Here is a 13,067-nt window from a genome sequence, read left to right as displayed (position 1 = left end):
ACATTGTCAAGAACCTTTCCATCTAATTCAACGCTGTATGAACCTCAGAGTAGCAATTCTCGAGAAGCTTTTAAGCTCTATTGCATAGAACAAAAGCGTTCCAAATGGTTTAAGTTTGGTTTTTAGTTTAACAACAAGCGTGTAATAATTGGTTTGCAATATTAATTTTTAAACCCATGCATGCAAATGACATGGTATAATAAATATGTTATTTTTCTACTGCCAACTACGGTTGTAGACTCTATTTTATAGGCTAGTTGCGCCGTAAAAAACTTATTTTTATTTTTTTAAAAGAGTAATCATTGTTACCTTTCGAAAAACGTAAGCTAAATGCTGACAAAATGCGATCTCTCCGGCGTGTAGTAAAATGATGTATGGTAATTACGCAAATGTTGAGATCCACACATTAATACTCGTATAAGGCTGAGATTACCATTATCAACTCAAGAAAGGAGTTGCGTTAGTTTGTTGGTTTGGGTACAAATTTTTAAATTTCTTCATAGATTTTTCATAGTACAATGTGTATTTTCTAGTTTTTATATCATTGCACTTTCATATTTTCACGGTTTATTTTCATTTATAGTATTACCAAAGAGGCTGGACCCAACGGTTGGATTTGCCGAAGACAACATGCTTCTTCCTCAATGGGGAATCGCTGTGATTGTCATCGCTCTTGCTTCGCTGCTCTTCGTAGTCATATTTGGAGTGACTGTGGTAAGAGTGCACTTTCGAATTTAGAAATATCTAAGGCTAGAATTTAGAAATATCTGTAATAACATGTAAATTAATGACATCAATGGAGTCACTTGATTTTTTACATGAGGCGGTAGCTTCTTTCTAGAGTCTGATCTTGGTTATTATTATTCAGAATCATTACTTAAACTCTACTGACATCCTTTATAACAGCAAAAAAATTATTAACACGGTTATTTATTTATTAACGCTCAAAGGCCTTTTACATATTAGAGGTTATAAACAATTTACAAGTATAAAAATTCATTTAAAAATAAAGAAAACAAACAAAAATACTCGGTACCATAAATTATTGTTTTAAAAAATTTGGTTTTTAAAATTTGTCAAAGTTGCAAAGTTGCAATGTTATTCCTTTGGTCATCTGTGTGTTTGAACCCAAGAGTGTAAATTACCAGGAACAGAGAATTAATGTGCGAATTTGACTTAGAAATACTAATATATCTAAAATAGAATCTACAATGTGAATCTAAATATTTGAGTTGTTCCTTTCTCCTTCTTCTTTCCTTCCCTATCTCCTCTCCTCTCTTCATCTTTCTTGCGGTGCCGTATCAGGTCCCCCCGACGTTGGTGATCACTACAGTGAAATCATCGTCCTGCGCTTCTCCGCAGCCAAGACAACTGCTTAATGGATATACTCGCCATAGTGATTCCTGGGAAAAGACGACCAGAGTGGTTTCCCGTTGCCTTCTCTGGGGGATTTTTTTGTCGGGGTTACCTTCCCTTAGCTGGTTGATCAGAACCAGAGGTTTGGAGGCGCCAGAAAATCAAAAAAAAAACATTTTTTTAGATTATATTTTTTAGATTATTAATTTCAGAAATACAAAACTTTAAAAAAATCTTAGCGCTGATAATACAATATTTGAAAAAAAAAATATTTTACTTGGTTTAATAGTCTATAAGAAAAAAGTTATGATGGGTCCATATGAGTGGATCCTATTAAAAAGAAGTGTCCGCGAACTCCTCAAATCTCTGCTTGGTTTAATGTTCTTACATCTCGTGTGTTTCAGCTGGTCAACCGCCAGAAGAACTCCAAGGTAAAGCAGCCGATCCCGCTGAGTGAAGATATGCTGAGAGAGCTGGACAAGTCCCACATGGGAGGAGACTTGTACCTTCAGGAGCATGAGCCCCCGTACCACAAGGTTCGCAGTAATAAGGTACGTAGTCACTAAGGAAGTATTCGTTAGTTTTAACTCTTACCCTGTTAACCAAACATGTCAAAATATTCCATCATTCGAAAAGTCATCTGTAGCGGGTATGATGAAACATCACATTGAGATCTTAAACAAATTACCCTCTCATGGGTGTGACAAGCTATGGCGTATTTTTTTCCGTATCATACGTGCGATTATTACACATAATGTTATTATTAATTACGCATAATATGATACATGATGCGATTATTACACTACTTTACACGCCTATAGAAATAATTACTAGCTGTACCTACATCCACACTCTTTATACAAAATTCCTCAGTTTAAAACACTGCTAAAAATTATCTCTCGAGACGATGCTGTAACATAGTGATACGTTAATCAAAAGCCATGTTTTTAAATAGAGGTATTTAAAAACAAAAATTTAATACATATGCTTTACTGTTTAACAATCTATTTTCCATAATTTATAAAAATAAGTAATCATATAATTTAGGACTGTTGTGGTAAAATATGACTTACTGGAAATTACAATGTAACCTGTTATTTTTAATGAAAATGTTTTACTGCAATAAATTTATTATAGGAACTAAGAGCCGTGCTTTTAAACTATTGCTATTTTTAACCTGAAAAATGATAGTTCTTCTAATACTCCAGTGGTATTTTTCGTTGATAAAAATCAACATATGTATTAACATTTAATTAACAATTAATGTTCCCCTGCCAAAAACATAAATTGATAGATACACAGTATTGCACTATCACAGATGATATATATTATCAAGTTTTGAATACACAGAATACCATGTACACTCATTTGATACTTTTTGTATTTTTAGCATTTTTTTGCCGGGAATCGAACCCGGAACCTTCAGAGCACGAGTCAAGTATCTTTGTATCTTAGGCATCACTCCACTAAAGTCATGATAAAAAATTTAAATAATTGTTTCCAATAATAATTCAATTTCATTTAAAACAATATTATTTGTTTTAAATTAAATTTGTTGCCTTTTTAAAAAATAGCAAATAAGATTATTTGATTAACAGAATTCGTATTTAAAATGTCAAATGGTTGGTCATATTAATTACCATACCTTTACCTGATTAGAATTTACAGTAACATTGATTGTCGATTGTTTTCAGCGCAATTCGGCCGCCATGTTGGATCCCCTGGCGTATCCCGGCAACCCGGGAGACTCGTGGCGCTCCGAATGGGGTCCTTACTACAGCCAGTACAGCACGTCCATGCAGCAGCAGCAGCACTATGCCCCCGACTCCGGGCGAGGCTCTGCCAACGGGAACGGGTAATTCATAATTAATATTACTGAATAATTTATAGAGCAGGCTAAGGGTCGAGACAAAATATGATTTTTCGTTACTTAATTCCTGACCTAGTACCTACATTTTATTCATTTCCATTTTGATCCATCACAAAGTTTTATGGATAATTATTTATTTAATCGTTCCGTGTTTAGGCAATTATTGGATGAGTGGTTTTGACTCAATAGCTACTCTCAGATAAAAATCCTGAAAACATCAATGGAGTGGAAAAAAATTTGCCTTGTGATAACTTACCTTTTCATTGTCAGAAGAGACCAAATTAAATGTTTGTCGAGTAGGTGGTTTTACACTAAATGTTTCACTGATGTGTAAAACTGGTCTCTTTATTCTTATTCTTTGAAGTGGAGGTCAGTGCTATATATAAGCTTCCGATGTCACTGAAGATCCATTGTGACTGGTTCCTGTGAATTAGTTCTTGCCTTCCGAACCCAGGTCTTTAAAGAACCTGGCCACTATGTGGAAAGCGAGATTTGCTAAAACTCCCCCTCCAAGCCCAGATCTGTAAAGAATCGGGCTATTAAGTAAAGGGAAAGCTCTTCAACATTCTCAGGTTGTCAAAACAGGTGATCCCCGAGGATGCGGCTTCTTTTATGGTATCAAACCTTACTTTTATGACTGATGATCAAGATATGCCACTTTTGGTGTTATGGTGCAGTGATTTTACAGTTCAAAGTTGACAGCATACAAACATAATAAAACTCTACGGCGAAATACTAAGATCGGAACCAATTGAATCATTGTGGATTTTTTAATCAACAGTATTTTCTGAAGGCTAATCTTTATTTTCAGTTATGGTTCCCAAATATATGGCTACGGAGGTGGGGGCTCCCAGAACTACGGCTACACGGGGGAAGGAGTCCGAACTTTGTACCCCAGAAGAAGATCTGACTTCGACAGCACCTTCTAAACACCCGAGTCAACATAATCTACTTTAAGTTTACATCCCATGTTAAATAAAGTGTATCGTATTTATTTATATCTCTGATCAATATGACTTTCCAAGACTTGACATTTCAAACATGCAATAAAAAATCAATAGTTGCAGTCAGTTAAAATCTGCATGAAATATGCTGAATTATAGAAATAAAGGCATATCAAAATTCCTCATCCTGGTTGCCTACAAGCAGCCTCTAGACCTTTGTATCGACTGCCAAATTTGTGTCCCATAGTTCTGACATGAACTGTCGTCGAGCAGTCAGCAGTGTACATCCAGGATGCTGGGAACCTGATGACTTGTAAAGTACGGTTAAGACTCTCAAAAGGCATCCAAAGTACATGGCTCAGCCAGCTGCATTGCCTCCGTTTGATAACGGTTGTCACTAGAAGCTGCTGTGTCTTTTCTATTTTTTTCTTCATTCCTCACAAAGCAAAACCACAGCACATCCAAAACTCTTCTTAGACAAAGTTGTTTTAATTTATTCAATCCCTCTGTGTCCAGGCGGATGAAGAAACAATTCTGTTGATCCTGGGCGGGCGTTCTTGAGTCGATGGCTGCTCTCAGAACATCGAGTGGAGATAAGTCCGCCATTTGGGTTCGATTCCTGGCTTTAGAGGTATTTTGAACTACAATATTTCATTGTTCCCTGGACTGGCACCTGAAACGTAAGACTGATCACCTTACTTCAAGTAACAGACGATCAAACTACACTGCATTTAATTTACGAGTCCAGTGCCCTTTGTACTACTTTGGTGCGGAAAGGGGTATGGTAATTTATTAAATAAATACTGAGTTACCTTGAATTAGCCATTTTAATATTTTGTTGAAATCAATCTTTTCAGTGATAAAAGTGACAATTGCAATGTATTTTCTTACATACAATCAGTAGTAAAACTTCTCTCGGTATGGTATTAACTACCGCATTTGATAAGGCAAATTACCTATTTTTTGGGTTTGTAAAGTTGACATGAAACTAACAATTTGTTAAAAATGTTGACACCTACACGTACAGCTGACTAGTTAGGGTCGCGGTGAAAGGGTTGAGCATTCACAGATTATTACGTATAGCTTTCATTTGAGAGTTAATAATTTCAAATTCATCTACCGAAAAGTCACATTTTCAGAAAGCGTCTTTTGTGCAGCTGTTTGTCAGAATACCAATTAACTTTAGAGGATTGTGGATTTTAAATGTCTCGAGTTTCAAATGTTAAATCTTGAATATTATCAGAGAAATCAAATAAATATGATTTAGGTGTTAATGTTATACATATACATTCAGTGTTAACCATAGTTATAAGGTGTTTCCTATATCCCCTGTAAGTACAGATCCTATGCATTGAAATATTTCAAATACTTGATTTAATTTTTAAAATATCTTACAAATAGTATTTTATTGCAGCTAGACTAGAGATAGAACATTAAATTAAATGTGTTCAGATCTGAACTGCTTGAATATATCAATTATTATTCAGTATGAAAATAAATTAATTATAAAAAATCCGATAATTGACAAATCTCAATTACAAAATTTGCATATTTGTAAACCGAATTTCACTTCATTTTAAATTTTCATTCGGATATGATTTTTTTCCCTTGATTAAGGTATAAATATTTTTAATTCATGGGATCTGGAATTCTGTGGTAGTACAGTCATTTCTACAAAGTGTTTTATAATATTAATTCATTTTACAGTTTAAACTAACCTAACCAAGTTCTGGAATATTTTTTTCTTGCGGTAAAAAAAATCATAAAGATTTGTCTGAATATCAAAAAAAGTTATTTTCTGTTTAAAACATTAAATAATAGCATAAATAATTTTATTTTGAATTGATTTTTGAAATTATTATATTAATTAGCAGCCATAATCAGGAATGCCAGTTTTTTAAAAATAATTTGTTATACCCACTATTTTGATACAACATAACAATTTGACAATTTTTTTTTTTTTTATGATCACTCATTTATGTATATATTATACATCAGTTCAGCTCTCAAATATATTTTGATTGCATTGAAAATTGATGTAATGGTCCAATCAGACTAAATACTACTTTTAAATAATAGGCCCTATGTAATATGGCATGGACTTCAAAAATTTTCCACTCTATATTATTTTCTTTACACAATCTCTTCAATAAGAACTGCATACACAATTGATTTAGTATTATTTCACTGTAAAGGGGGCTATGGAAGAATGAGCACTTTGTAAATCGACTGTTCTACCACCAACTTGTGTATCCTGCCATTGATATTAACTAAAGTAATTTCGCCCATAAAATGGGTAATTAATATAGGTGTATTTTTGTAACATAATATTATTCAATACTCATCACCGTGAGATTTCTTTATTTATAAAACTTTAGTTGTGTAATATTTTTATGTTTTTATTTTTTACCTAAATTTTCAGCATGTCGCTTAATTTCTATCGCCAACTCAGAAGGTATTTTAAGATATTTTCAAGGGGATAGTAAATATATATTTAATGGATTCATTTATGTTTATTTGACAGAAGAAAAGACATTCACTTAACTTCACAAAGATTTATTTATCTAATGAATCTCTAATATGTATAAAAACCATGAAATCTACTGAAATGTTTTTTTTATAAGTTTACACACAGTTTAAAATTAATCTGATTGTGGAGGTATATTTTTAAACTTTAAAACAAGATTTTTTAAAACTTTATCTGACCTGTGGACAATCAACATTGTTACATTACATGACATGTGCAACTTGAGATTAAATGTACCTCTAAATGCTTGCTACCCGTGAAAAACTTGGCAAGTGTCCGCAAGTCAGAAACCACACACTACTTGTGAATGTGTCAATTAATGCGTTTATTGGTTCAAGCCCACATTTAATCTATGACGAATCAAAGGTGATTTGTGCACAAAATACTGACACTGTCTTGGGACTTGACGCAGTTTAGACTGCATCAAGCTCTCGCAAGCGTCAGCGAGGCAAGCCAAAAGCCCAATCCACACGCTTACGCTTGTCAATACTCGGCAAGCACATGGAGCCAGAGCTGGACCTACCATAGGTTGGCACAAAAACCAGACACTCGCTTGAAATGGGAAAAAGAATAATATGCTAGTATTAATTTACAAACAAGTAAATTCTGGAACAGAACCAGAATAACGGATATCATGGATCGCGTAGCAAGACTGAAGTGGCAATGGGCTGGACATGTTGCGGTACAAGACCCCACAAGATGGACCCCTAGAATTTTAAGATGGAGACCTTGGGAATTCTCCTATTCAAGAGAGCCGTCGGAAGACCTCAAAAAATATGGTCCGACGACCCGTGTCTATTGCCTAGCGGCTATCCGCTGTGGGGGGTAAAAATTGGCTGCAAGCAGCAACCGGCCAAAAGAAATAGAAGGATATGGAAGAGGCAATCCAGCAGCAGAACAGAAGGCTGAAGAAGAAGAAGATATTCTGATTCCTTTTCAGAAAGTGACTGAGCGCCAGCGCCCTTTAGATCGGGCGTTGTGCGGAGCCACCTTCATATTTGGGCAAGAGTATAGAGAAAGAGTAGCATACTTTACGTGAAGCTCCCCAAGTGATATATATACTTTTTTATACCTATTTAGCCAAGGTGTATGTTTTAAACATAAATAATAAAATACATTTTTAAAACACATTTTAATTCAAATCCTCCTGTGTTATGTATTTATTGACTACAGTGTACAATTAACCCTTTTTTTGAAATGTATCCTATAAAATACATATTATATATTTTTTATCATGAACATAAAAAACACAGCATTCAGCTAAAACTGCAATACCATATTTTTCATTCTTAACTACATTATCACAGTTCATAATAAACTTTGATCAAAACAAAAAATCTTTTTGTTCTGCCAAGATAAGGATTAAATAATGTTTTAAAACTGTGTTCTTATAAACCTTGCTTTTGCAATTTGTCTATTTTTTTTGCAAAAAAACTTTGTCTTAGAAATTATGTGACAATAAGTTGTTATTATTCCCTGTCTCAAAATTCCAGTATTAATAATTGTATTTACTATGAATTTTGCTTTCAAATACTTAATAGTATTTTAGAAACCAATTATAAATGTGCTTATGAGATTTTTATTACAGAATTTACATAGATAATTCAATATTAAAAGTATGGTATTTAAATTATTAGCAAAGGAAATGATAATTCATTCATTAATATGAATATAATGTAATTTTCTCATGTGTCAAATGTAGAATTTTATCAATAAATTATACCCAATTCTTCCATCAATAATTTCTTCCAAATCAGAAATTCTCTTTGCCAAATTTTCGTGTAGTGTTATTCATAAAAAGCTCAATTTTCTCATCTTTTGATATGTATTTTTTTATATTAAATAATCTATATACTTATTTAACGCCTAATTCGGGCCTAATTCTGTAAATAATATTGTAACGAAGTATTTTCTTGTTGAACGTACTAATTTTATAATATGGATGCTATGATTTATACACTAATTTTATTTAACGAATATTATGTGAATTATTGTTTACAGGTGCATGTTAAAAAATCATTACATTATAATACTGATTTTAATAATTTTGTAAATAAAACATAATCTCTGTTTTTAATACAGCAATCTAAGGATTATTATTCTCTTTCAGTTTAATGTTATTTTTTTATTCGTAACAAACGCTATATAGCTCAATACTAGATCATAAGTCATAGACGTAAAACGGAGATAGAAAAATATTGTCTTGAAAGAGAACCATAGAAGTCTGATGAAGATTTTACTATTATAAATAATGATAATTTTTGTCTATGGTTTTAATATTTTTAAATGCGTAATGACGAAGCACTTAAAAATGTCAATAAAACTAAAGTCAACTATGAATATAATATACATTATGTGTAAGATGAATGTACGTATATTAAATGTTATCAATTTTAAATGATAATAAAGTTGATTATACACAAAACAATGTTTTTATTCTGATGCGAATTTTTTTTTCAAGAGTAATATGAATTATGTAATACCCAAAACCAGCACAACTTTTCCTTTATCATACCGAGAGTGTTTAATATTTTGGAAGAGTTTTAAGCTCCCAAGGACAAAATCTATTTTCAAGAGGAGTTCAGGACAGAATTTTCAAAGGGAGGGATTGAGTTGGAAGGTCCTTGATGATTATTTCAATTATTCATGAAATCAAACTATCATTGAGAATACACAAATTATTTATATCTGCAAAATTCAATAAACTATTACCAATGCGATCCGAGAAAACACTACCCCCAGCTAGGAGAATGTACATTAAAATCACCGAGAATAAAGATCAGAATGTCTAAGGGGTCATGTCGAATACAGCTGCAGCCAGTTATTCTAAAGTTGAAATCTGGTTTGAACTTTGTTTCGGACAGCGCTGCTATATCTATATCTTCATCTTTGAAAAGGGAAATCAGATCAATTTTATTGGGTATAGCACTGCGGGTATTCCATTGTAAAATATTTAGAGTTTTGTGCTGCATAATGGAAGATTTACTGGGTGATCGGCCTACCCCGAAGATTTGAGTGTTGGTTGATATCGTTCAAGTCGGTGTGAAGTTGTTTTGTAAGTTGATAAGTTGTTTTCACGGCATTGTTCAGTATTAGAGATGGATTCACTATAATTATAATAGATGTAATATGGGCAATTAGACTTGCCAGACTTTGTGAGACATCTTTAGTATCTAATAGGGAGAGAGGATTACTATAGAGAGATTAAAGACCAAGAATTAAGTTTTTCTAGAGTGGATTTGGTAATATTTGGAGACACAGTTAGCTGAGAGAAATTTTCTTTTTAAATTTTTCTAAATGAAACAGTTTTTTGTGGGGATTGGAAGTAACTAGTTTACTTTTGGATATTTTCTGCAAGTTTTCCAGTTTAGAGAGATTCAGCATAAGATTTACCTTTATTATAAGTCATTTTCGACGCTTCAAAAGAAGAAATGTTTAGTTTTGACATATTTTTAAAAATTATATCTTGACTTAAATTCCGGACAAACTTTATTAGTAGCCGTGTGACTACCGGAGCAATTTACACAGAAACTATTTTCAATCCGAGTCATGCAAGATTCCCCAAGATGTCCATCTCCGCATTTGTAGCAGCGAGGGTCGGATCGAAGAATAGAGTGGTTAAAATGGAGGCACTTAAAACATTGTATCGATGAAAAATATAATTTTTGACAACTACCAAGGATAAAAAAGAAAATACCTTTTCAGGAAGAGACTGTCCTTGAAATGTGAGGACTACCGTTTGGGTCAGAACCCATGCAATAGTCGAAGAATCTGGAGAAAATACCTTTCTCGAAGGCTGTCTACTTTTTATTACAACTGTCTGGTAGCTCAATGCTATTTACAATCTCTTCATAAGTCCATTCACTGGGAATTCCCCTGACGAGACCCATACGAGAAACCCTGAAAAACGGAATAAATGATTTATGGTTCAGTTGACTGGATTATTAACAAAATTATTTTCTGACCAAAAGTTTTGAATTAAATGGATATTCTACTGCGGCCTATCTTTTTTATACCCCTCTGGTAACATCATCTGTAATACCATTTGCATGAAGCTGTTTTCCAACCTCTATGCAGTTTATGGTTTCCGAAAAATTCCTTTGAACATGAACCAGAAATGGTGCACAATCTCTATCAGTATAATATGTTTGTTGTGTGTAAGATTCTTCCGATGGAACTAAATTTACAATTGGGATGATATATTTCTTCAAATTGATCAAGTCTAAGAAGGAATCGTGTGGTAGAAATACCACATTGTAAAATGAGGCTAGCACAGAGACATGCATATTTTATAGACCCAAATTTTTAAAATTATTTTTAACTGATAATATTTCATTAATCCCGAACTTTAAAAATGTTCTTTCTTTTTAAAACACGCACTAACAAACTATTCAAACTAAAGATTTTAACTCTTTTTTTCCCATGACATATTTTGTTGCCCTTTAATAAGGAATATTTTTATGTTTTTTTATATTTTTTTTTCCTTTTTTAATTACTAACAAATAAAAAAAAAACCTCTTAATCTTTTACATAACATTTTCTTTTCTCTTTCTTATATTATACAACAAATTTATACCTGTCTATTTACTATAGGAGCAAAAAATCATAAACATTTCTTGAATACCCACGAACAGGCCATGCTTTTTTGGGATTTTTCATTTACTATTCTTACTATTAATATGTATTTCTTCTTTTATTTAAAACTCTGTTTGATCTCTTATGTATATTGTAAAAAAAAACATAAAATTATAACTATACATAGAATGAAAAGAAAAAAAATAGTTTAAATTAATGTGTGAATAAAGTTCTTTGTGAATTTATTTTTAAAAAAAACAAACATGTAAAAAAATATATGTAAAGGATACTGATGCACCAAAAGAAGATTATAACAGTTTTTAAAACATAAAGAACACTTAAAACATAAAAAAATCACCAAAAATGGAGGAGCACTTCTGTCAATCACTATTCACAAAAATAATTATTGTTACAATTTGCAATCCCAGAAGTACCTACACACAGTAGGTTCACACTTGTCCAAATTTATTGTTTTAAATTATATACATTTATATACACACATCATCACTGTAAGGGTGGGTTGCCTAAATTAAAAAAAATACATATTACATTTATTAATTAATTTGAATGCCACTATTTTCACATAACCATTTTCTGCCTCGCGGTGAAGGGATTACATGTGACATCCCGGATTTGATTCCAGGGCCACGATTATAAAGGCTATCTTAATCGGTACCTACATATCGAAACAATATAAAGTGAAATCGATATTTATGTACGAAAATGAGTATATTTTTATGAAAATTTAAAGTATCTTCCTTGGTAACCTCTAATTGAACATGTTTAGAATTATTATACATAATTAGAATGCGGGCCCTGACAGGGTTGTCAAAAAGTGTAGGTCCCTGTTTGCTTCATGCATGGAGTGGAGGTCTTAGGTTCAAATCCTTGGTGAGATCAAAATTATGAAAATGTGATTTTCATAATACTCCAACACTATAGTCATAAGTCATACGCCATACCTCTCAGCTTTTTATTATTATTTCTTTATTTACATTTATCAAGGATAAATAAATTTCTTTATAATATATGCGGGAATGAGGATAATGATGCGTTCAATTGAAAAACAACTTTTTTCACCGAGTTTAAATATTTCCAGTCCATTCTTGATTATTAATTGGTGTCAATGTGATTTTTTGCTAAAATTCAATTAAAAAACTACTATTTTCATCATTATGTTTAATTTCAAATGATGCTGTATGTTACAAGTAAAAGTTGTTTAGATGCATAAAATATTACAGTCAATAGAAATTTTTAGTACCAGCAATATCAGTATAAAACTCTAAATTCAAACAAACCGCAAGAACATCTCAGTTTCAAAGTGGCATTAGTGTGAAGACAATAAATATTTAATTTTTAATTTCTAAAGTAATGACACATTTTCAGTCTTTTACAACTTTTCTGCCACTTTATGCAACCCTGCACAAAAATGCATATCACATGAAGGCACTCCACATAATAATGGTTGGATATTCTAAAGGCTTTTTTATGCAGGTTCATCAAAAATGGCCGACCTCAAAAATGTGAAACTGTCAAAATTTTATAATTACAATTTAACCAATGTTGATATAAGATACTGTTCTTATATATTTATACATTTTATTCGTACTTGATTTGTTGAGTTACAAAACCTGCTCTGAACGAATATTGGGAAAAAAAGAGATAAAGAATTATAATTGATTTTAAAAATCGACAAAACATGATGTTAAAATGATAATGTTTTTTTGACAATTTAGTAAATACAAACAAAAGATATTATTTATGTTTAAAGCATTACTATTCAGCATAAATATTA

The 13,067-nt window shown here is 32.1% G+C and overlaps 1 protein-coding gene across 1 annotated transcript in view; it reads left to right on the top strand.

Annotated features, from left to right (window-relative positions):
- Window positions 1-9,122, top strand: part of LOC148278984 (uncharacterized) — a 48,084-nt gene extending 38,962 nt beyond the window's left edge. Inside the window, exons 8-11 of the mRNA XM_088230621.1 lie at window positions 584-714; window positions 1,761-1,907; window positions 3,051-3,211; window positions 4,038-9,122. Coding sequence (XP_088086747.1) covers window positions 584-714; window positions 1,761-1,907; window positions 3,051-3,211; window positions 4,038-4,155 — 557 coding nt within the window. The 3' untranslated portion in view covers window positions 4,156-9,122. The remainder of the gene's footprint in view (window positions 1-583; window positions 715-1,760; window positions 1,908-3,050; window positions 3,212-4,037) is intronic.
- The last annotated feature ends 3,945 nt before the right edge of the window (window positions 9,123-13,067 follow it).

The sequence above is a fragment of the Micrasema longulum genome, unplaced genomic scaffold (genome assembly GCF_059751315.1).
Source record: "Micrasema longulum isolate JH-2025_06_02 unplaced genomic scaffold, ASM5975131v1 h1tg000800l, whole genome shotgun sequence".
In the NCBI taxonomy this organism is placed as follows: domain Eukaryota; kingdom Metazoa; phylum Arthropoda; class Insecta; order Trichoptera; family Brachycentridae; genus Micrasema; species Micrasema longulum.
The sequence above is the reverse complement of the archived record's forward strand: the minus strand, read 5'-3'. Positions and strand labels throughout refer to the sequence as shown.